We start from the raw sequence: 26,562 nt of genomic DNA on the forward strand, positions 1-26,562 counted from the left end.
TTTTCAGTATAGAACAAATCATTAATTTGTAAAATTTTAATGTGTGTACACGCACGCACGCACACACAACACGCACACACACACACACACACACAAACACACACACATATCACTTTGCTTTGTGACTGAACCGATAAAAATTGCACCGTTTTCTTATTCTATGTAAGATTATCGCAACAAATCCTGATAAATATCGATAGAACATCAAAAGTATTCGCCAAGTTCAAACGCAACTCGCAATTTAATGTTGTGTAGTAGTACAAGAATTACTCGCCCACTTTGCATCATTTTTTTGACCGTTAGTGTCGGCATCGGCATTTGCATCCTCTGACAGATCATCATCTGCACCTAAAAACAAATGCAGAAACATAAAATAATTAAGTAAAAAAGATATATATTATAAATAAAACAATCAACATCAGGAGACGCTGTAGTCTTCTGCCATATGTTCAAAAAAACTACCAGTTAATTTTTTTAAGTTTAAAAGCGACGAACTTGTTTTTAACTTCATTGCTTTTTTTATTTATAATGCGACAATTTTTTTTAGATAATATTGATTATTGTAACACCGTTTTTTATCACAACAATGACTGACTAACAAATTTTAAATAATGGACAAACACAATTTTTATACGACTTCGACGATTGGCTACAATTTTTTCAAGTATCCGGACATATCGCATAATTTTTAAGAATTTTTTATTGTAATAATTTCGTTAAGATTTGAAAATTTGTTAACATTGAAAATGACCCGATCGGCGTCGAAACGTTTGTTTTACTTATGTTTTATTATTTATCGTTAATTTAATATATTGTCTTTGTTTCTATGAAGTGTATTGTTTTTATTTTGGCTCGTTGCCCGTTACACTAATTTAATTTTTATAAGTTTAAAAGATTATAATAATAGACACTACAAGTCTCTTATCCCGAGTCACCAAAGTCCATTTTTGGAGGGTGCATAACTACTAAAATACAAAAAATTTTGAATCGCACGTAACATATCCTGAAAGGCGGTATCACCACGAGTAATTTGAGCTAAAAAGAAATTAAAATCGGTCAAGTCGTTCTGGACATATGAGCGGTCGAAAAGTGATTATTTTCATAAAAAATTAAGTATTATCTCCTTCTCTGTCCGTCCGGTCGTATTATAACTTTTATAACGTCCTCTCTCACCTTTCACTCACACCTCCACCAACTTCGACTCATCGCACCCCCTTCCCCCACCCCTCTCCTCTTTTTCGCAGTATTTCTCTTTCGTTATACATATAATATTTTAAAATCTTTTTTTATATATATTTGTGATGTATTTGTACTTTAAAAAGTAAGTGATATCCGAAAAAAATCATATCATAAAAATGAAAAGGCCATGCCTTTTACAAATTTAATAAGTTAACTTAAAAAGAAACTCGATACTTACCCGTCTCTTCCTCTTCCTCATCTTCTTCTTCTCCGGAAGAGGAATCACTGTCGCTATCTGTGCTCTCGGAATTTGCCGAAAGGGAACATTGATCGTATTGCTCAGGTTCGGAATAGACTTCTGCGCCAGGAAAAATATACCTGCCTGCTGCCAATTGATAATAAGAATGTTCTGCAAAGGAAAAAATTACAACCATATGAATATTTTTATCACTTGTAAGAATAATTTTATGAAAATAATAAAATATTTGTAGTATTTACAAAAATACATAGTAAGTTCTTGTACCTGGTAATCTAGTAGCGAGGCTCTCCCGAATCTTTGATTGCCAGCAAGATCTCTCTAATCTTCTGTTCTTCAACTCAGTTATGTGAAACTTTCCTTCTGTGCTATCGATGCTGTTACAACTGTCGCCTATGCCAGAATCCAATACAGAGTCTACCGATGCTTGCCTCGGTTTTGGTATTGTTTTGTCCGATTCAATAGCATCTAGATTTGCGACGGCGTCATCATACTTGTTTGACTTTCCACACTTAGTCAAAAACTTGTGAGACTCCAAAGTTTCGCTCGTTACAGTTTCTGACGAAAGAGATAATACTGTCGGCACCACCTGACATTCTTCCGAATTATTTTCATATGTAATGTGAAGTTCGTTTTCTGACGAGATCATTGTGTGTTTAGCATTTACTTTCACTAGCGGTGTGGCGGAACTTATAACTTCTGTCTCGTGTGCACTACCAAAATTCATCCTCTTAGGACTGTTCTCTATACTAGTGTCGCCCGAACGTCTTTTCGGACTTTCGCCTAGAAGATTGAAGCTTTTCTCTGGATTATCCATTTGGACCTGATTACTATGCAAAGACGATACACAGACATTGATATCGTTTCTATGATGATGCGGCATTACATTCGCAATGATAGAAAGGCTATTCTGACTTTCAGTCGAGGATACGACAGCGTGAGGTTTCAAATCGACTTCTACGCTATCGTGCGACACTTCAGTATTACTTGTCGTGTCTTGACTCTGTTCCCAAGTATCATCAGACAGACACTGCGATGGTAAGAGTTGTAAGACTTCCGTCAGAAATTTATCGTACCAACAAACTTCCTCGTAAGTATCGCCCATTCTGCACAATGCCGATAAATCGAAATTTTAATTATCGTAATTAAAATTATTATCGCATTAAATTGATACGTTCGTGAAATATAAATTTATTGTTGGTATGCACATTTTAATATAAAAAAGAGAAAAAAAGAAAGTTTTTTTATGTAAAAAAAAAAAAAAATGTAACGTCTTACTTACAAATGGCAAATTTGATTTATAATGATGTCACCATCTCCCAATAACTCAACGTCAAACTTGAGATGTGGTAATGGTTCTCGATTAATGAGGATCTGCGGTACATGCGACGGAATGGATGAAGGAATTAGGGCAACCGGCCGGACCTTCAGGGATGATCCAATAACTATTAGAAGGTCGCAATCGTCCTTATCTTTGGCCATCGCGTCGTGGAAAGCATCCGGGAGGCCTTCGCCAAAGAAGACGATATCTGGCTTCATTATACCTTGCGACACCAAATCTGAGAATTACACGAGAGAGAGAGAGACATTATTAAATTTAGTTAAATCTCAACAACACTTTTAATTAATTTAAATTGAACGATTATTTGAAATGGCATTTTTATAAGTTCCGCTTAATCGTAACATATATATATATATATATATAGTATTGTTGAATTAAGGAAACAGGAAACAATCCAGGACAATAAACGACAAGCCTCCAAATAGTCGCGAAACACGGCACTCACACAAGTAAGTGCAATCTCTTTTTAAGTTTACCTTTATATGCTTATTAAAAAGCGAGGCTTTATTTGTAGTTACAATTGATGATAACTTATGTGTTGGATCGGTAACTTCATTTAGTTCGAGACATTCCGAGAAGAAGAGTAGATAACGTTCTCTCATTGGCCATCGATTCGCGACATTATATAGCAAAGGCTAACAATGAAACACTATCACTAAAGATAGTTATATAACCCTCCGTATCATATTGAAATTGACAAGCCGTTATGAAAGACTGCAAATAAATACACTATCAGCAAGGATTATGTAAAAACAAGTTGCTCTATTTACCTCTGTAGTTTTCGCTGCAATTCATTTCGGACAGAGAGGGCAATGTGTTGACACGGCATTTTGGACACATAGGTATCCTCTGTGCGAAGATATCCTCCCTGATGTCATTCGCTCTCACTTGATATTTACATTTTGTACACGACGCAGTAGCGAAGGAGCCTTCAATGAAAAATATACGATAATTAAAAAACGTAGTTGACACAATTAAATGTTAATTGTATATATATATATATATAAGCTTATAAATTATAATATAAATTTGCGTAAACTTGTTAACATTGATACAAAATACATAGCATTAAAAACAGGCAATAACAGACAGTAATGTTGCAACAATGACATACTTCAATAAGACGTACAGTTAGTGTTTCTTACTGTTTAACACTTTAGTTAATTTTTATAAAAAAGTTTATGCACACAAATGTATTACTGTACATAAAGAAAACTCTCCAATTGCGACAGTATTGAAAGTTAGCGATATAAAATATATTTATTAATAAAAAAAAGTTTATTGAACGATATCAATACTTATTGGACCGCGAGAATTCAAACCGATGAGAACAAGTCGTAGCGGTTTAAGCTGGATCACAAGTGTTTCTATATAACTTATATACTACGTATGTAAAGCTTTGATTGCGCGCCGAAACTTTTTCAGACCTGACACGCAACACTAATAAACTACCGTAATAATATCACGAGTTAAATTGTAACTAACAATTTAACGATCTTTAATGCTGTTTACGCATCTTATATCGATCTTGATAATGTAGAATGACCTATTAATATACTAAAAAATCTGAACATTTTTTATTTACCATGACATTCAATCACATTTTCTATACCAGCGACTTGCTCCAGAGTGTCAATATTTTGTGAATAATTTCTCAAGAGTTTCTTCTGCTTTTCCAACATTTTGATGAACCTATGGCAAGGGCTAGGTTTAAACTGTCCTGGATATATCTCGCGCGCAAATTTGTAGAATGGTCTGGGATCTTGACTAAAATAGTCAATGTCAAACATGGCCTAGGAATAAATATAGCACATATAAATTAGACGAATTCTTTGTAATTGTGTGTAAAATCTTTAATTTAATTTAAGTAATCATGAAACCGAACGATCTCGAAATACCTGCGGATCTGGTAAGTCTGGAAAATCCTGTGCTAATCTTGAATAAATACCATCTCTACTTCTAAAATCAGGAATACCGCAGCTGACACTAACACCCGCGCCAGTCAATACTATAATTTTCTTGCTACTGCGTATTAATCGTACGACATCAGACAAGGTATTTATATGTTTAAGCTTTTGTCGTCTTGGAGGTTCAGACATCATGTTGATTATAATCTAAAATTAGGATAATCAAGCGTTATTTTTACGTAACAATTCTTTTTGCTAAACCTTGCAAATATTGTAACATCTAAACTAAAAGACGTTTCATATTGTATCTATACCTTCCATAAAGTGAGATCGTCAACTTGTTCGGGGACCTGTATAGAATTCATGAGGAGATTGTGTAAAAGATCTCTAGGATTGGCACCTGTCAACATCTGTTTTTGAATCCACGAAGAAGCATTTCTCCATTGATGACTGACTTCTGCTTCTCCAGAGAGATCAGACAAACCTGATAAATCCGATAAGTTTGAGACAGTGGAGGATATTTCATCTTTCTCATCTGTAGTATCAATCCTGAAATAGTATCGAGATACAAAATTTAAAATAATTATTAAACAGAATATACAAAGCGTCAATATGATGATAAACTACTGTATGTTACAAACTGTTTTTGTGCAAAACTATTTAGAATAGTTAACTAAACATTTTAACGTTTTATAAATTTGTTGGGATTTTTCGTTTTATAAAGAAGACAAAAGTCAAATTGTTTTCTTAAACAAAATTTTATTTTTTTTCTTCTCAAGTAAATCAATTTTTCTAATTATTCAGAACAAATGTTTTAAGATAAGATCAAAAAGGGATCACTTTAAGGAAGGTTTTATATTTTATGTCAAAATAGAATTTTCAAAAGAAAAAAGTTTACTTCCGAAGAAACTAGTTTGCAATATTTTTTACTTGGTACATATGCACAGTTTTGTAGATAATAAGACTTACGGGCAACCAATATCGTTACTGATGAAGTCAACCCTTAATGGCTGTGATGTTAAACTTGAGGCTGCGGGAGATATAGACGCTGATTTAGATTCATCACTCAGTTCGTTAAATCCACTGTCCGTACCAAGTCCTGTATAACAACAATAATAATAGTATGTTTAAATACATTTTTCTTCTACTTACAATTCTAAATTAGTATACACTGATCCAATAAATTAGAGTAAGAGATATAGTTTGTTTCATTTATTTCGTTAAACTATTATAGTTCAGAATTCTTCGAAACAGAACAGACCTTAACTTATATCATTAATTAATAGAGAATGCATATATTATAGGTTACTATAGTCTCAATACAGTATTGAATTAAAAGTCAACAGATGACTGGTCAACTAATGTGTACTGCATTCGCGATGTAAATACCTATTATATCAATCATTTTTGTCTCACAGAAGAAATACCTTGCCTTTTTGATTTCTCTGTCTTATGAAACTTTTTTTTATTATCATACAGAATCTCAGATTTTGCAATTCAGCTCATAAATATAATTATAATAAATGAAGTTCAATGAGCCTGGGATTTTTATTTTTTGGTTATCTTGTGGTTAGATTTGAAAAATGGGTTTTCAATTGGTTTCATTTATGATGATGTCATGGATGAAGCCCATTTGATGAAACATCAGATCGTATGAGCATAAATTAACTAAATAATGAAAAATTAGGCCTTAATAAAGTATTTATATATGTATGTATACATACAATTTCATTGGCTGCGTTCAGCAGAAAAAACAGCTTGCAACTGTTGTAAAATTCTTGAATGTGATTGGCTTATACATTTAGATCTAATGAGGAAATAAGGGCAAGACCAATCATATTCAAGAATTTTACAACAGTTGCGAAGCTGCTTTCCCTGCTGAACGCAGCCATTGCTCAACGTTCATTTTTAGCATTGAAACGGGTCACGTGATCAAAATTGACGAATATCAATTGATAGCTTATTTTAACGATAAAAAGCGATTTTGGTGTGCTTTTGGTATAGCAAGCAAAAGTAACCGCGACTAAAGCCGTAATCACAGTAGCGATTGCGCGATTGTGATTGACAATTGAGGATTACTTTTCAACCAATCGGAGCAAAGCAGTCACTGATTGCTTTGTTCCGATTGGTTGAAAAGTAATCCTCAATCATCAATCACAATCGCTAGTGTGATTATACGTCTTAAGGCCCGATTGCATCAACATTACTTTAACTAAGGCTGCGCACAATGGAGGAACAGATACTAGATATCAAAATATTAACCTATCAGAATCGTGTATTCCGGTGTAACTGGTATCTGATAGGTTAATATTTTAAAATCTAATATCTGTTCCTCCATTGTGCGCAGCCCTAAAGCCCAAGTGATTGGTCAATTCGCTTATTAATTACGTTTACGACCTTAAGGGTGCAGCCACAATAGAAGGAATAAGGAATAAGAAATTTTAGCTTATCAGAAACTATGTATACCAATGTATCCGATTTCTGATAGGTTAAGATTTCTTATTCCTTCTATTGTGGCCGACCTTATGTTTTTCTGTGTGTCATGAGCTTCAGGCTAATTCTACAATATGCTTTTTGTTTCGTGTTTCTTGCTGTTTGTCTCTTAACTTTTTGATCAAGAAGGCAAGAGACAAACACCAAGAAACAGGAAACAAAAAGCATATTGTAGAATTAAGCGGGGAGCACAGACTTTTGCATAACGCATAAACCACATACATAAAGAATTTGATTGGTCCATTGATTCATGCATAAGAAAATAAACCAATGAAATTCCTTATGCACATGCTTTATGCGTTATGCAAAAGTCTGTGCTCCCCGCTTTAGCCTTACACTTAGGGCTACTGCACACAAAATTCCATAACAATAAAGGCCGCAGCACACACTTTTGCATAACGCATAAACCATATACATAAAGAATTTGATTGGTTCATTGACTCACGCATAAGAAAATGGGCCAATGAAATTCCTTATGCACATGCTTTATGCGTTATGCAAAAGTGTGTGTTTGGGCTCTAAGCCCACCAGACACAAGCTTTAGCATAACGCATAATGCATAGTGCATAAAAGAATCAGTCAATCAAAGTTCTTTTCCGTGAAGCGGAAGAAAAGGAGGGATTCAGATTGGTTGATTCTCTTATGCACTATGTATTATAAGCGTAAACTTGTTAACATTGATACAAAATACATAGCATTAAAAACAGGCAATAACAGACAGTAATGTTGCAACAATGACATACTTCAATAAGACGTACAGTTAGTGTTTCTTACTGTTTAACACTTTAGTTAATTTTTATAAAAAAGTTTATGCACACAAATGTATTACTGTACATAAAGAAAACTCTCCAATTGCGACAGTATTGAAAGTTAGCGATATAAAATATATTTATTAATAAAAAAAAGTTTATTGAACGATATCAATACTTATTGGACCGCGAGAATTCAAACCGATGAGAACAAGTCGTAGCGGTTTAAGCTGGATCACAAGTGTTTCTATATAACTTATATACTACGTATGTAAAGCTTTGATTGCGCGCCGAAACTTTTTCAGACCTGACACGCAACACTAATAAACTACCGTAATAATATCACGAGTTAAATTGTAACTAACAATTTAACGATCTTTAATGCTGTTTACGCATCTTATATCGATCTTGATAATGTAGAATGACCTATTAATATACTAAAAAATCTGAACATTTTTTATTTACCATGACATTCAATCACATTTTCTATACCAGCGACTTGCTCCAGAGTGTCAATATTTTGTGAATAATTTCTCAAGAGTTTCTTCTGCTTTTCCAACATTTTGATGAACCTATGGCAAGGGCTAGGTTTAAACTGTCCTGGATATATCTCGCGCGCAAATTTGTAGAATGGTCTGGGATCTTGACTAAAATAGTCAATGTCAAACATGGCCTAGGAATAAATATAGCACATATAAATTAGACGAATTCTTTGTAATTGTGTGTAAAATCTTTAATTTAATTTAAGTAATCATGAAACCGAACGATCTCGAAATACCTGCGGATCTGGTAAGTCTGGAAAATCCTGTGCTAATCTTGAATAAATACCATCTCTACTTCTAAAATCAGGAATACCGCAGCTGACACTAACACCCGCGCCAGTCAATACTATAATTTTCTTGCTACTGCGTATTAATCGTACGACATCAGACAAGGTATTTATATGTTTAAGCTTTTGTCGTCTTGGAGGTTCAGACATCATGTTGATTATAATCTAAAATTAGGATAATCAAGCGTTATTTTTACGTAACAATTCTTTTTGCTAAACCTTGCAAATATTGTAACATCTAAACTAAAAGACGTTTCATATTGTATCTATACCTTCCATAAAGTGAGATCGTCAACTTGTTCGGGGACCTGTATAGAATTCATGAGGAGATTGTGTAAAAGATCTCTAGGATTGGCACCTGTCAACATCTGTTTTTGAATCCACGAAGAAGCATTTCTCCATTGATGACTGACTTCTGCTTCTCCAGAGAGATCAGACAAACCTGATAAATCCGATAAGTTTGAGACAGTGGAGGATATTTCATCTTTCTCATCTGTAGTATCAATCCTGAAATAGTATCGAGATACAAAATTTAAAATAATTATTAAACAGAATATACAAAGCGTCAATATGATGATAAACTACTGTATGTTACAAACTGTTTTTGTGCAAAACTATTTAGAATAGTTAACTAAACATTTTAACGTTTTATAAATTTGTTGGGATTTTTCGTTTTATAAAGAAGACAAAAGTCAAATTGTTTTCTTAAACAAAATTTTATTTTTTTTCTTCTCAAGTAAATCAATTTTTCTAATTATTCAGAACAAATGTTTTAAGATAAGATCAAAAAGGGATCACTTTAAGGAAGGTTTTATATTTTATGTCAAAATAGAATTTTCAAAAGAAAAAAGTTTACTTCCGAAGAAACTAGTTTGCAATATTTTTTACTTGGTACATATGCACAGTTTTGTAGATAATAAGACTTACGGGCAACCAATATCGTTACTGATGAAGTCAACCCTTAATGGCTGTGATGTTAAACTTGAGGCTGCGGGAGATATAGACGCTGATTTAGATTCATCACTCAGTTCGTTAAATCCACTGTCCGTACCAAGTCCTGTATAACAACAATAATAATAGTATGTTTAAATACATTTTTCTTCTACTTACAATTCTAAATTAGTATACACTGATCCAATAAATTAGAGTAAGAGATATAGTTTGTTTCATTTATTTCGTTAAACTATTATAGTTCAGAATTCTTCGAAACAGAACAGACCTTAACTTATATCATTAATTAATAGAGAATGCATATATTATAGGTTACTATAGTCTCAATACAGTATTGAATTAAAAGTCAACAGATGACTGGTCAACTAATGTGTACTGCATTCGCGATGTAAATACCTATTATATCAATCATTTTTGTCTCACAGAAGAAATACCTTGCCTTTTTGATTTCTCTGTCTTATGAAACTTTTTTTTATTATCATACAGAATCTCAGATTTTGCAATTCAGCTCATAAATATAATTATAATAAATGAAGTTCAATGAGCCTGGGATTTTTATTTTTTGGTTATCTTGTGGTTAGATTTGAAAAATGGGTTTTCAATTGGTTTCATTTATGATGATGTCATGGATGAAGCCCATTTGATGAAACATCAGATCGTATGAGCATAAATTAACTAAATAATGAAAAATTAGGCCTTAATAAAGTATTTATATATGTATGTATACATACAATTTCATTGGCTGCGTTCAGCAGAAAAAACAGCTTGCAACTGTTGTAAAATTCTTGAATGTGATTGGCTTATACATTTAGATCTAATGAGGAAATAAGGGCAAGACCAATCATATTCAAGAATTTTACAACAGTTGCGAAGCTGCTTTCCCTGCTGAACGCAGCCATTGCTCAACGTTCATTTTTAGCATTGAAACGGGTCACGTGATCAAAATTGACGAATATCAATTGATAGCTTATTTTAACGATAAAAAGCGATTTTGGTGTGCTTTTGGTATAGCAAGCAAAAGTAACCGCGACTAAAGCCGTAATCACAGTAGCGATTGCGCGATTGTGATTGACAATTGAGGATTACTTTTCAACCAATCGGAGCAAAGCAGTCACTGATTGCTTTGTTCCGATTGGTTGAAAAGTAATCCTCAATCATCAATCACAATCGCTAGTGTGATTATACGTCTTAAGGCCCGATTGCATCAACATTACTTTAACTAAGGCTGCGCACAATGGAGGAACAGATACTAGATATCAAAATATTAACCTATCAGAATCGTGTATTCCGGTGTAACTGGTATCTGATAGGTTAATATTTTAAAATCTAATATCTGTTCCTCCATTGTGCGCAGCCCTAAAGCCCAAGTGATTGGTCAATTCGCTTATTAATTACGTTTACGACCTTAAGGGTGCAGCCACAATAGAAGGAATAAGGAATAAGAAATTTTAGCTTATCAGAAACTATGTATACCAATGTATCCGATTTCTGATAGGTTAAGATTTCTTATTCCTTCTATTGTGGCCGACCTTATGTTTTTCTGTGTGTCATGAGCTTCAGGCTAATTCTACAATATGCTTTTTGTTTCGTGTTTCTTGCTGTTTGTCTCTTAACTTTTTGATCAAGAAGGCAAGAGACAAACACCAAGAAACAGGAAACAAAAAGCATATTGTAGAATTAAGCGGGGAGCACAGACTTTTGCATAACGCATAAACCACATACATAAAGAATTTGATTGGTCCATTGATTCATGCATAAGAAAATAAACCAATGAAATTCCTTATGCACATGCTTTATGCGTTATGCAAAAGTCTGTGCTCCCCGCTTTAGCCTTACACTTAGGGCTACTGCACACAAAATTCCATAACAATAAAGGCCGCAGCACACACTTTTGCATAACGCATAAACCATATACATAAAGAATTTGATTGGTTCATTGACTCACGCATAAGAAAATGGGCCAATGAAATTCCTTATGCACATGCTTTATGCGTTATGCAAAAGTGTGTGTTTGGGCTCTAAGCCCACCAGACACAAGCTTTAGCATAACGCATAATGCATAGTGCATAAAAGAATCAGTCAATCAAAGTTCTTTTCCGTGAAGCGGAAGAAAAGGAGGGATTCAGATTGGTTGATTCTCTTATGCACTATGTATTATACGTTATGTAAAAGTCTGTGCTCCCCGCTTAACTGTACGATGTAAATTTAGGCTAATGAACCAATTAGGATATTGTTTCAGATCTACGTGATCTAACGGAAATAGACATAGCAGTAAATAGGGTACGTTTCCACTGAGCGCGTCAAGGTGCTTTTTCATGAGCATCAGTTGATGCGTTGACACTCAAAATCTGATAAGGGCAAGATTAAATTGGCATAAATGACACCGATATTTTGAACGTTGAAATGAAAAAGGTTTCGCGCGGCATTTATAATTCGCGTGGAGAACAAGTTATACCACAAAAGTATTAATTGATTTGTTGGAGGCCGAAATCCAGCGGATCAAAGCTAGAATTGATTTGTTGTGACAAACGAAAAATGTGTTCATCATTGATGAAACATTATGAGTAGATAATAGAATGTGCGAATATTATCAATTTCAAAAATCATGAAATTCAAAAGACGTATAGCAAGCAGCAATTGCCGCAACTGAAGAAACTGAAAAAAAGAAATACTGGATTGCTGATATTTATCAGCTACAGTATGTACATGGATTTTATCATGCGATATTTCCCATTATGTTTAAATGATTTACGATTTGTAAATTATTTTCGCATCTCTGCAACTGAATTTAAAGAATTGTTATGCTTAGTAGATCCAGTGATAAACAAACAATATATGTTGTGCGCAGGTTTTTCACCGACCCAACACGTCAAAATAAGTGAGTTTTTCGCAAAAAAAAAGTGACTAAATGTGAGTAAATAGTAATAAAAAGTGAGTAAATAGCAGACTTAGAAAATGTTACCTTTTCCGTTTCTTTGCTGTTACTGTTTATAATAAACAATTTGATGACATTGCATTTTTTTTATTACTAAACGCGTTTTTATTACTAAACGGTTGTGCTAAAGTTGGAAAAATCGACTTTTCCAATATTAACACAAACTTAGTTTAATTAAAAAAATTACAATGTCATGTTTATTATAAAAAGTAACGACAGAGTAACAGAAAAAATAACATTTCTCAACTTTGGTAAATAGCGAAAAATAGCGAGATAAATAGGAAAGCTTCTAAACTAGTTTTAGGTATTAAAGAAATAACATTAATTAAAAAACTGTATATTACAGAATTTTTTATAAAAGACTATAAAAAAAACAAATATTCCTTTTATGATAAATTGCAATACGTACACGTACTATATTCGTTTATCACATATAACTCCTTAGAATACTTAAAATTATGCTTGTGATTATAATTTTCAAATTGTAAAAATATAATAAAATATAAATGTTTTATTAAAATATAAATGAACTATCACTATATAAAATTTGTGCCTAACCGAATGAAAAATATTCCTTAAAAAATCTTAAATTACATAAAACAGAGGAACAATAAAACATACTTAAATACTGAAAATAACAATAAAATTATGCAAATGGATGCAACATAAAATATTAGATAAATTCATTTTTTTAAATTTTTTACTAGTTCTGCCAACTAACAACAAAGAGGGCAGAATATTTAAACTTTATAATTCAAATCTTTTTAGTCTGAATTTACCAAAAATAATGAGAAAAGTGAATATCTTCGAAAATAGTGAGTAAAAGTGAGTATTTTTTAAACAAGTGAGTAATAGTGAGAAAAATGTGAGTCGGTGGAAAGCCTGATTGTGCGTGATCCAATTTCTGCACCAAAGTAATCAGCGTTTTTTTTTCGCATGCAACGCTCAGAAGTTAGAAAATTTGAACTTCTAAGCGTCGACACTAATATTAAATTAACGTGACATCATAAAATCGTCTTGACGCGCGTTTATTGAAAATGTACCTCACGCGCGCGCACAGAATACCTCTCTTTCTCTCCTTAGACGACGCAACGCGTAAAGCCGTAATCACACTACAGGCTCCCGACTCTGACTCGACTGCGTAGAGACCCTCTAATAAGAGTCTGGTAACATTCTCCCCGGTTTTTGATTGGACCGACATTTATCATCCATTCCCGCAAATTTCTTTAAATCCAAATTTGTAAAAATTAATAAATTCACAAGTCGTAGCGGTTTAAGCTGGATCACAAGTGTTTCTATATAACTTATATACTACGTATGTAAAGCTTTGATTGCGCGCCGAAACTTTTTCAGACCTGACACGCAACACTAATAAACTACCGTAATAATATCACGAGTTAAATTGTAACTAACAATTTAACGATCTTTAATGCTGTTTACGCATCTTATATCGATCTTGATAATGTAGAATGACCTATTAATATACTAAAAAATCTGAACATTTTTTATTTACCATGACATTCAATCACATTTTCTATACCAGCGACTTGCTCCAGAGTGTCAATATTTTGTGAATAATTTCTCAAGAGTTTCTTCTGCTTTTCCAACATTTTGATGAACCTATGGCAAGGGCTAGGTTTAAACTGTCCTGGATATATCTCGCGCGCAAATTTGTAGAATGGTCTGGGATCTTGACTAAAATAGTCAATGTCAAACATGGCCTAGGAATAAATATAGCACATATAAATTAGACGAATTCTTTGTAATTGTGTGTAAAATCTTTAATTTAATTTAAGTAATCATGAAACCGAACGATCTCGAAATACCTGCGGATCTGGTAAGTCTGGAAAATCCTGTGCTAATCTTGAATAAATACCATCTCTACTTCTAAAATCAGGAATACCGCAGCTGACACTAACACCCGCGCCAGTCAATACTATAATTTTCTTGCTACTGCGTATTAATCGTACGACATCAGACAAGGTATTTATATGTTTAAGCTTTTGTCGTCTTGGAGGTTCAGACATCATGTTGATTATAATCTAAAATTAAGATAATCAAGCGTTATTTTTACGTAACAATTCTTTTTGCTAAACCTTGCAAATATTGTAACATCTAAACTAAAAGACGTTTCATATTGTATCTATACCTTCCATAAAGTGAGATCGTCAACTTGTTCGGGGACCTGTATAGAATTCATGAGGAGATTGTGTAAAAGATCTCTAGGATTGGCACCTGTCAACATCTGTTTTTGAATCCACGAAGAAGCATTTCTCCATTGATGACTGACTTCTGCTTCTCCAGAGAGATCAGACAAACCTGATAAATCCGATAAGTTTGAGACAGTGGAGGATATTTCATCTTTCTCATCTGTAGTATCAATCCTGAAATAGTATCAAGATACAAAATTTAAAATAATTATTAAACAGAATATACAAAGCGTCAATATGATGATAAACTACTGTATGTTACAAACTGTTTTTGTGCAAAACTATTTAGAATAGTTAACTAAACATTTTAACGTTTTATAAATTTGTTGGGATTTTTCGTTTTATAAAGAAGACAAAAGTCAAATTGTTTTCTTAAACAAAATTTTATTTTTTTTCTTCTCAAGTAAATCAATTTTTCTAATTATTCAGAACAAATGTTTTAAGATAAGATCAAAAAGGGATCACTTTAAGGAAGGTTTTATATTTTATGTCAAAATAGAATTTTCAAAAGAAAAAAGTTTACTTCCGAAGAAACTAGTTTGCAATATTTTTTACTTGGTACATATGCACAGTTTTGTAGATAATAAGACTTACGGGCAACCAATATCGTTACTGATGAAGTCAACCCTTAATGGCTGTGATGTTAAACTTGAGGCTGCGGGAGATATAGACGCTGATTTAGATTCATCACTCAGTTCGTTAAATCCACTGTCCGTACCAAGTCCTGTATAACAACAATAATAATAGTATGTTTAAATACATTTTTCTTCTACTTACAATTCTAAATTAGTATACACTGATCCAATAAATTAGAGTAAGAGATATAGTTTGTTTCATTTATTTCGTTAAACTATTATAGTTCAGAATTCTTCGAAACAGAACAGACCTTAACTTATATCATTAATTAATAGAGAATGCATATATTATAGGTTACTATAGTCTCAATACAGTATTGAATTAAAAGTCAACAGATGACTGGTCAACTAATGTGTACTGCATTCGCGATGTAAATACCTATTATATCAATCATTTTTGTCTCACAGAAGAAATACCTTGCCTTTTTGATTTCTCTGTCTTATGAAACTTTTTTTTATTATCATACAGAATCTCAGATTTTGCAATTCAGCTCATAAATATAATTATAATAAATGAAGTTCAATGAGCCTGGGATTTTTATTTTTTGGTTATCTTGTGGTTAGATTTGAAAAATGGGTTTTCAATTGGTTTCATTTATGATGATGTCATGGATGAAGCCCATTTGATGAAACATCAGATCGTATGAGCATAAATTAACTAAATAATGAAAAATTAGGCCTTAATAAAGTATTTATATATGTATGTATACATACAATTTCATTGGCTGCGTTCAGCAGAAAAAACAGCTTGCAACTGTTGTAAAATTCTTGAATGTGATTGGCTTATACATTTAGATCTAATGAGGAAATAAGGGCAAGACCAATCATATTCAAGAATTTTACAACAGTTGCAAAGCTGCTTTTTCTGCTGAACGCAGCCTGTTTTACAATTAGATATATTTTATTTTTAAAATTCACATAAAATTTACAGTAATGAAAAATAGCAAAAACTAAAAAATGTATCATCGATCTTTTTTAATGGATATTCATATTTTTAATGATACATAATTTATGTCTATATAAAAAACAATTATAGTATTTTAAAAACTTATACATGAAAAATTCCATTTTAACGCAATTGAATTCACATTTTAAACAAATATGCTATCCAACATCTATATCGGTGGTCGGAAAGAACGGAAAAATATTTTTATTGAAAATTTTATGAGGTATATTAAACGTATTATTATTATTTAAATAGTGATTCGGTTCTCTAAAATGTCTTAAAATTCCATTTAACGCAACGATAATTTTATTTATAGTATGTTATAAAAATACATGGTATACTATAAAATAATAACTTTCACTACTAATAAGAATACACATCAGAAAACCAAGGTGCACTTATAAAATTATATTATATTATGTAAAAGTTGCTGATCTTTATGGCCGAATAGTAAATATTTGTATGAATCATTTAAGTATTTTTCTGCAATTTTTGTATTTATGTATTTTACTTTTGCACTTTCTACATTTATTACCTTTCTTTTTCTTTCCCTCTAAAGTATCGGTCTCTTTTGACCGATTTTATATGTTAAAAAGGTAAATTAATGCAACTAAGTAATAAATCCGTTGAAAATATTTAATTGCAATAATCTTTAAATTTTCAGTTTGCATTATTTTAACTTTGCAATTTTGTAAGTTTGACAATACAACAAAATTTTAGCAAGAATTTAATAAAGTAACGTATGCGATCGCGAATTTTTAGCCGCCATTCTTACGCTGCATCCATAACTGGCGCCCCTAATCTGCCCCTTTGCTTACCGTATGCACAGAAATGCATGCATACATGCACTTACACAGAAAATTACCGAATATTCCTTCACAGTATATTTAAAAATCGCTTTTTTTATTGGTTAGATCATATCTTGTCTGTTTAATTGCACACGACATATTTATTATACTAACATATAAGACTAAGAAAAATATACGCTCTTCCGAGTCCCGAGAATTAATATGCAGGAATTATAAAAGAAGAATTATTAAAATTGTAATTTAAAACTATATAACCAGCAAAAAGACATTATGTAATTCAATATTTAATTATATCAAATTATTTTAAAGAAAAAAGCAGAAATTTGCGAAAAATTAAGAGATTTTAGAGAATCAAATCATTATTTAAATAGTAGTAATATGTTTAACATACCTCATAAAATTTTCAATAAAAATATTTTTCCGTTCTTTTAATGCCCTACGTTACGACTAGCGATATAGATGTTGGATATCATATTTGCTTAAAATGAGAATTCAATTTTTTGCTCGCACGTAAAGTCAAGAAACGTTAACTGTCAGAATCGCAAATTGCCTCCATCATGTGATTGTGTCCTTTTAACACGGCGCGACCACAGAATAGATTACAAAAGTCTAGCCATTCTCCATCTGGTATATAGGACATTTAGGAAAGGTGGCTAGAAGCAACGGCTATAGGATGCAACGGTCGGGCCCAAGGAGAATTCAAATGGATGCAATAAAAGTTCGAATTAAGAAGCATTAGCAACGCGAGTCGCACGCAAGGAAGGATTAACTATCGAAAGAATAGAAGAGCAAAAGCGTTGTCGTTGAATTAATATATCCCTTCCGCTTGTATGAGTAATAAAACCTTTGGACAAGGGTTAGAATTTTTACTAATAAAGATGCCCCTTCACATTGAGGTAAAGAAACTTTTATCGTTATTCAGATATCGTTGTTTCTGAAGGGTGTGTGAAATAATATTAAAATTTAAATAAAAGAGCAGGATAGTGATACTGACAACAAATATTATAATTATAACTATGCATATGTAATTCTATGACATTTTTATTTTATTGATTACTAATATTACAAATGTTGATTTGAATATGAAACACATTATATTACAATTATAAGAAAGATATATAACACTAATCAAAAAATATAATTAGGACTGAAGAAACTAATTAAAAATATTTGTAATATTAGTAGCATTAATATATGTATTTTTGTCTTCTCTTGAAATGTTTTTTTCGGATTTAGACTTTCAATTTTTAGATATACATATTTATGTGTGTCAAAAATGCCATTTGCTTATGAAAACATTACATAACGCTTTTCAGTTTTTTTTTTTGTAGATTGAGAATTCGTTTTTTCTGGAAAAAAGCAAAAACTAGATAAATATTTCTATATATATAGAATACTTTTATTTTAGATAATACATCACATACTTACCTTAAAGATTACAATACAAATAAAGAACGGCGAGAGTATTACTATCGTACCGCTCGATCATGAAAACAAAAATGTTTTATTTTTTAGTATATTTGCGATATTTAAAAAAGAAACGAAAGTAACTCTGTATAAAAGTCTTAAAAGTAAACTTAATGCATACATACATACATTACATAACGCTGCAATAGAAAGAATTCATTGAAAAAGTAAAGAAAGAAATTTTGCAAAGTGCAACGACCGCCAAATAAAACTCTAATAAAACTTGGAAGGTAGCGTGTTTCCGCGGATCCTTCCTCATCCTCGGACGAGTGCCTTCACAGTAGTTGAAGACAAGGTGGCGGTACCTTCGCTCGTAGAAAAAGGGCAAAGTAAAAAAAAAAAGATAGAGAAGCGAAGCTCGAGGTATAAAAGCGTAAGCGAGAAAGAAGAAGAAAAATAGAGAATAGAAGTGAGAAAGAAGTGAGAGAGAAGGAGATAGAATTAGGTCCTTCAAAAAGGGAACTCCCGGCAGCCTCTCTGAATATTGTCATCGCGGGATCCATCCGTGAGATCCGCTTCTTTTGTGCACCGCCAACTTTTTTCTTCCGATTTCACGGCGGCATAATGGATTCCCCGATCCTTTGGATGCGCTCGTTACCACGGCATTCGTAACGGCCGCAGCTGCCCGGCTAGAACGCGATAGCGCAATATGTATATATAAATACATAGATTGTCGGTCATGTATCTATTACTTTGGCATACATGCATCGAATTGACGGTTGCGTGTTAATAATCTTCATTGTGAGAAAATTAAAATAACTTTTATGTAAAACAACGTTGTAAATGTAAAATATTAAAATAATAATAAAATGCGTTGCAAATGTCTTTCATAAAATAAAAAATGACAAATAAATAAGTTTCTCTTAATTAGTTTTAAATTTATTGAGCCTTATTAAAAATATGTTTTAATTTACGCGGATAAAAATATGCGTTTCTAATTACAATTTTCTTCCAGAGAGAAAAGCATACATTCACTATTTCTTTCTCTTTTTTTTCATCCTTTTCATGTCTCTTTCAAAAATCGTTAAAACATGAAGACAACCAATCAAAAATGGCAATTACATATAGTCTGTAGTCTAAACTATGGTCTTTACTAGTATATACACTACTCAACAAAATTAAAGGATCACTTGTTCCACTCTGCAAAAATAGGCAAACTTTGAGATAGAGAATAACTTCGTCAAAAATCATCGTATCGAAATGTTTATAAAAGCATTTTAAAGCTTGAAATCTCTACTTTTCAAACCTGTACATCAAAAAACGGTCTTACTGATATTTCGTAAAGTTACACAAACATAAATAAAAGTGCGTCAAACTTGAAAATTTTATACGAAATTTGAGAAGTTCCACGGAGCCAAGTAAAAATTGTGCACAAATGCAGTTTACAGCTTTCGAAAGAGTGAATCTTTACCTTCAATTTGCTTTTTTGTTGAGCTTTGTACGATTTTTTTTCACCGAGTTATTCAACGTTGAAATAAAAAGACCATTTTTACTTAAACATTAAATAACTCGGTGAAAAAAAATCGTACAGAGCTCAGCAAAAAAAAATTGCAGGTAAAGATTTACTCTTTCGTAAGCTGTAATCTCATTTGTGCACAATTTTTACTCCGTGGAACTTAGCAAATTTTGTAAAAATTTTTTAGGTTTGACACACATTTTATTTATAATAGTGCAACTTCACGAAATATCAGTAAAACCATTTTTTGAAGTACAGGTCTGAAAAGTAGAGATTTCAAGCTTTAACCCCTTCGCTGTATCGACTGAAATCAGAAAGTGGGCCAAAAGTGCGAAGAGGGATCCGGCCAACGAAATTTCGTAGATCATCGTGTACGACTGTTTTTTGGGTCGCTGGTGAAGAATCCGTTATCAGATTTTCGAAATTCAAAATGGCGGATCCAATATGGCGGCCGACAATGCGAATTTTTATTCTAGCGATTTGAAATTCAGTACTTAGGGGTTTTTGGGGTCGCTAATCACGAATCCGTTAATTTGTTACTCGTTTCTTACCTCCGTAATTTGCTAGTAAACTAAAAAACTTGGCGCTGCAAACACCTATTTTGTAATAAAATTTGTGAATTTTACAGAACTTTCAGTAATTATTACCGAAAGTTCTGTAAATTTTACAGAATTCATTTTTTTCCGTCAAACCACCGAGTACTGAATTTGAATCCTCTAGTATAAAAATTCACATTTTCTTCCGCCATATTGGATCAGCCAATTTTAATTTTAAAAATCTGACAACGTGTTTGTAATCCTAAAAACACCTCAGTAATGAATTTCAGCCCGCTAGAATAAAAATTCGCATTTTCGTCCGCCATATTGGATCCGCCATTTTCGAATTTCGAAAAACGGACAACGAATTCGTGTCGGATACTTCAGAAATTATCAAAAAATACCATGCACTATTTTTGTTGTCGCAATTAATAACGATTAAATATATACATTTACGAAAAGTGAACTATTCAAAATTTACAACATTTGTTTATATTACAGCCGCCATATTAAATCAGCCGATAAGAATATGTAAAAATTAATCGCATATCCGTGTTCAGCGACCTCTAAAACCCCTATATACTCTTGTTTATAGAAATCTTATGCTTCGTTGAATTTCTTGTTGTATTATCTTTCATGTCTTCTATAGAAGACATCGACACTTTGGGCCAATCTTCGCTATGTCTTCTGTAGGAGACATCGGCACTCAAGGGATTAAAATGCTTTTTCAAACATCTCAATACGATGATTTTTGACGAAGTTATTCTATCTCAAAGTTTGCCTACTTTTGCAGGGTGGAACAAGTGATCCTTTAATTTTGTTAAGTAGTGTATAAGATCTGTTCTTTATTCTTGAACTGTAATGAAATTCTCTAAATGTTTTATCGATGATTGTCGCTATCATTAACTAGCGACAATCAATGGTAAAACAATCCTAAAAGAAAGCGCGGCTCTCATTGGCTGTCGCTAGTTAACGATAACAACAATTATCGAAAAAACGTTTAGAGAATCCCGTAACTGGTGCACACAGTGTAATAAGTTGAAGTAAGGGGCTACGCAGAATAAAAGGAACAAAGAACAGAGAATAAGAATTTCAACCTATCAGAAATCATATATTGTGGACTAAACAGTGTGTATTCCATAGTACATGATTTCTGGTAGGTTGAAATTCTTATTCTCTGTTCTGTTCCTTCTAAGCCCAAGACACAATGCGAAGGAATAACGATTACAATAAGTTTCAACCTATCAAAAATGTGTATTCCGATGTATTCGATTTCTGATAAGTTGAAACTTATCGCTATCGCTATTCCCTCGCATTGTGCCTTGGGCTTTATTCTGCGCAGCCCCTAAAATAAAAGGTCTGTTGCTGAACTAGTGTACACTGTTGAAACTTAAAAAGAAACAAATATCTGTTTGATATTTGTTGAAAGCGAAAAAGAGAGTTCTAATCTAGTGCAGCCTAGTGCAGAAAACAGACCAAAATATACGTTTGCTCCGCTTCAACCTATTGCACTGTGAACACCAATTCAGACAATGCAGGAATAAAAAACAGGTCTATAAAGTAAATGGCTGCATTCAGCAGACTCAACAGTTTGCAACTGTTTTATGATTCGTCTCGCTGATTGGATTATACTTTTAGATCTAAAGGAATAGTCCTATCTCAGCGAAGAATCATAAAACAGTTGTAAAACTGTTGAGTCTGCTGAACGCGACCAATGTTACGCGGATCAGCACCAGAAATCGACAACAAAATTAATTTTTTCAACTTTCTTCGTTGTTGGTAGAAAATTGACCAGTTTTAAATGTTATCTGCTACTTTGATTACAGGAAAGGAAAAAGGGGGAAAGTTTTTAAATTTATATAATGTGTCAAATTAGTATAATGCATTAAAATAGATTAGGGATAGATTCTGGCATCAATAAAATAAATTAATAAAAACAAATTAAAAATTTTATTTCTTTGAATTAGTGAATCCAAACATATAACTCAATTTACGTGTTTTTCTTGAAAAAGATAAATCTTATGATATAATTACAAAAAATTTTAAAGCATATTGGAATGTATAATAAAGGCGATACTTATGCTAGATTTACGGGTTATCGCCGTGTCTTTCTTCATTATTCATGCCAACGTTTCATGAACCTTGATGAAGTGAACGGCAGGGTTCACGAAACATTGGCATCAATAATGAAGAAAGACACGGCGACAATCTGCAAATCTAGTATAATTGAAGAAAATATCCGTGAAAGCCTCAAATGCACAAAAACGATAATTAACATTATCTATCAATATAGAAAAAGGATGAGCCCAATTTTGTGGAAAGGAAGTTTTTCTTCTTATTAATCTTGAAATGAGAGTGGATACATCAGGCTACTCAGGATCTAAAGTAGACTTTAAAGATCAATAATAAATGTAGAAAGAGTACAAATCTAAGATTTAAGATTTGGAAAAAATGGATTGCTATATCCTGTCATAATAGACGCTTTTGTGATGAGATATTTGAATGACAGCATGAGACTAAACCTGAAGAGCAGTTCTGATTCCTCTTCTCTGAGAGATATTTTGAGTAAGTATTGTAACTGTAGTTTTCAAATTGTTATGTATACATTGTATCATATTGTTCAGCATAAAGAGAGATAATTATTTAACATAATTCAAGGACAAATAAACTACTTGTAATAGTGTGTTATATATAAGTTTTATAAAAGAAATGCAATAAATGTATATAACGTTGAGTGCAGAAAGAGTACGAAGTTAAATTTGAAATTTTGTCGACCAATTGAGGTAAGCTTATTGAGTATTTAATTTCTACTGTTTCATCAAAATTTCATTATTAAAAAACCTTTTAATGTAATTTTTCAATTCTTGATGTATTATATTTTTCACGGACATACTCAATTATTCAAACTAATGTACACACACATACTTTCACCTGAAGAAGTGATAGTCTTACCTCAGATTAGTTGTATTGGTACATACTACGGGACAACATCATTGTTTGCAACTCTGAGTAATTTTTAATGTTATATTGTATTTGTCGCTGATGATGATCCGAAATAAGGATCGAAACGTTCGACATAATATCTAATATGTTTTAGATTTTAAGATTACATATTTTGCGCACTGCTAACAGCGTTGACTCTTAATAACCTTTATGTTTTTACTTAATTGTTTGAAATTTAAGTTTTTTTTAATAAACATTTCAGGAATATTCCAAAAGTATGATTAAATGTCATATTTAAATTCCCAAAATAGTTTTGTTAGACAATAATAAAATTAGAAATAAGTTTTTCACTGAAACTAAAATCAAACAATTTTTAAAAAATTAACATTTTTCGTTTGATTTGATCATGAATGGCATTGATAAAAGATGGACCCACATTTCATTGAAGATCAAAATTCCAAAGAATAAATTTAATATTGCAGTTAGCCTCGTCCTAAAATTCAACCTTTTTTACCTTCAATAGTAAATTTTACAAACAAGTATTTGGCAATTCAATGGATTCACCGTTATTATCAATAATATATTGTAATGCAGGACTTAGAAGAATTAGCAATCAAGAGTTTGTCAATACAGTCATTGTTCTATTTTAGATATGTTGATGACATTAACCTTGCAATTCCATCTGACACTGTTGATGCTACACTCAATACTTTCAATTCTTTATATAGAAGATTATAATTCACCATGGAGATTGGCAGTGATGACAGACTGAATTTTCTTGATATTACACTTATTATTGACAATCATAGAATTATTTTTGACAATTATCACAAAAAGACATTCTCAGGTAGGTTCCTTAATTTCCAATCAAACCACCCTATTAATCACAAAAAAGGCATCATTATTAGTTTTATTGGCAAAATTTTCCATCTATCACATTCTCGATTCCAACGAAACAATTTAATAGAAGCCATACAAATTTTATTAAACAATTCCTATCCTCTTTCCTTTATAATTTCTACTATAGAACAAAGAATTAAGTTCCATATACACAATAAACACATTACAAATAATATTCACGTTAAAGAAAAATATTTTACAATTCCTTATGTCAAATCGATCTCCGAAAGTTTCCTTCCTATTTCCAACATGTCTCATTGCTCCTAGTTAGCTTTTTCAATCAATTAATTCCTAACACACTTAAAACTTTCATAAAAAGAGATAAAGATAAATTAGAACATTTATCTGTTTCTTGTTTTTTCTAATTAAACTATGTAATTTTAACTAAATGACAATTTTATTTACAAACAATTGTATATTTTAACGAATTTTTTAGCTCGTAGCCTTTTTCTTTTTCATTATTTTTAAAATTGAACAGTTTTTTAATAGTCAAAAAGTTAATAAATGTGACTAGGTCCTTTTTCTAAACTGAAGATTCAATTATAAATGTAATTGTAAAAGATAAATAAATTAGCTTTTCATATATATATATATATTATTACTCTAAAGTAATTACTCAATTAGAATTACTAATTACTACGTAATTAGAAAAATAAAATTTTTGCATGCAAATATTATTGAGTTAAAATAATATTTGAATTCAAATTAATATCTCGTTTACATCCCGATTTGAGGAAATGTTACATACGCAAGCGATATATGAAATCTGTAAAGTGTATATTCGATTTGTTCTTTGTATATAGCAGTTTTAACATTATTTTTAGGGTGCTGTCACAATAGAAGGAACAAGGAATTAGGAATGAGGAATAAGAAATTTCAGTCTATCAGAAACTATGTGCCAACGTATCCGATTTTTGAGACTAAGGATTGATTTATATTGGCCGTAATCTGTAAAAATTGACCAATCACAGTCGAATGAGAGAGGAATAATCGATTATAGTTGGTCAATTTTTACAGATTACGGCATAAGTTAACAGATTACGGCCAGTATAATCCAACCCTAAGGGTGCAGCCACAATAGAAAGAATAAGGAATTGAGAATAAGAAATAGGAAATTTTAGCCTATCAGAAACTATGTATACCAATGTATCTGATTTCTGATAAGTTAAGATTTCTTATTCTTTATTCCTAATTCCTTCTATTGTGGCTGTACCTTAAAATTTCTTATTCCTTCTATTGTGGCTGCACCTTTATTCTCATCCTTATTCTAATTGCTTCCTGCAATCATTTCCAATATCCAATTATGCATTTATCTCATTTTAAATGCAAAAAATATATATGTAAACGTATATACTACATATACGACATTGTATATATTTATGTCGCTATACGTATGTATGTAGTACCAAACGCGGTTTAAAACGAACAAATTCGTACGAATGCCATCTATGAGGACTGCCAAGGAGCCGTAGCGCTCTCAGAAACGTAGCGATACGATCGATCGACGCCCACTATATATATTCCACAAGAATATTATCAGGACTTGAAAAATTTCATGCAAAATCGGAAGAAAGACAGAAGATAAAAATGTATTATCTGCGATCTCCTTCAGCCTGGATTACGATGTGAAGATAGACTCGCCGCGACCGATCGATCGCCAATGAGAAAATCACGATTACGTGGAATTGCGTCGCGATCGTCACGACTGTCATGGCGGCTATGGGTGACGAACGAGTATACGACAGACACGGAAGAGACCGAGTGAAAAGGCGACGAAACGCCGCCATGTTGTGCGCGAGGCACCCGCGAATTTCGTGGTATTACGGGCGATCGCGCGACTATTCCGCAAGTTTAGATACCTTCAGGATCGTCGTGCGGGCTGTCGTGCGAAGTCTCGCCGCGCTGCGACGCCGCCAAGGCCACGCCGATGCTCCCGCGGCCCCTGCTGCCGTCGACCTTACGACGCTTCACCGGGGACGAATATTCTAGCAACTCCGAGCTCGACGCCATATTCGACAG

General features: G+C 32.4%; 1 protein-coding gene across 1 annotated transcript; it reads right to left on the reverse strand.

The window, feature by feature from the left end:
* Positions 1 to 26,562, reverse strand: Sirt1 (Sirtuin 1). The gene is made up of 10 exons (XM_018541665.1): positions 26,403 to 26,562; positions 15,446 to 15,575; positions 14,791 to 15,025; positions 14,468 to 14,683; positions 14,155 to 14,362; positions 3,548 to 3,706; positions 2,718 to 2,994; positions 1,703 to 2,541; positions 1,418 to 1,588; positions 1 to 348 (listed from the first exon to the last, which is right to left on the reverse strand). The coding sequence occupies exons 1-10, from the start codon at positions 26,551 to 26,553 to the stop codon at positions 242 to 244; spliced, it is 2,493 nt and encodes an 830-aa protein (XP_018397167.1). The 5' UTR covers positions 26,554 to 26,562; the 3' UTR covers positions 1 to 241.

This window comes from Cyphomyrmex costatus, unplaced genomic scaffold, assembly GCF_001594065.2.
Source record: "Cyphomyrmex costatus isolate MS0001 unplaced genomic scaffold, Ccosl1.0 scaffold298, whole genome shotgun sequence".
NCBI lineage: Eukaryota > Metazoa > Arthropoda > Insecta > Hymenoptera > Formicidae > Cyphomyrmex > Cyphomyrmex costatus.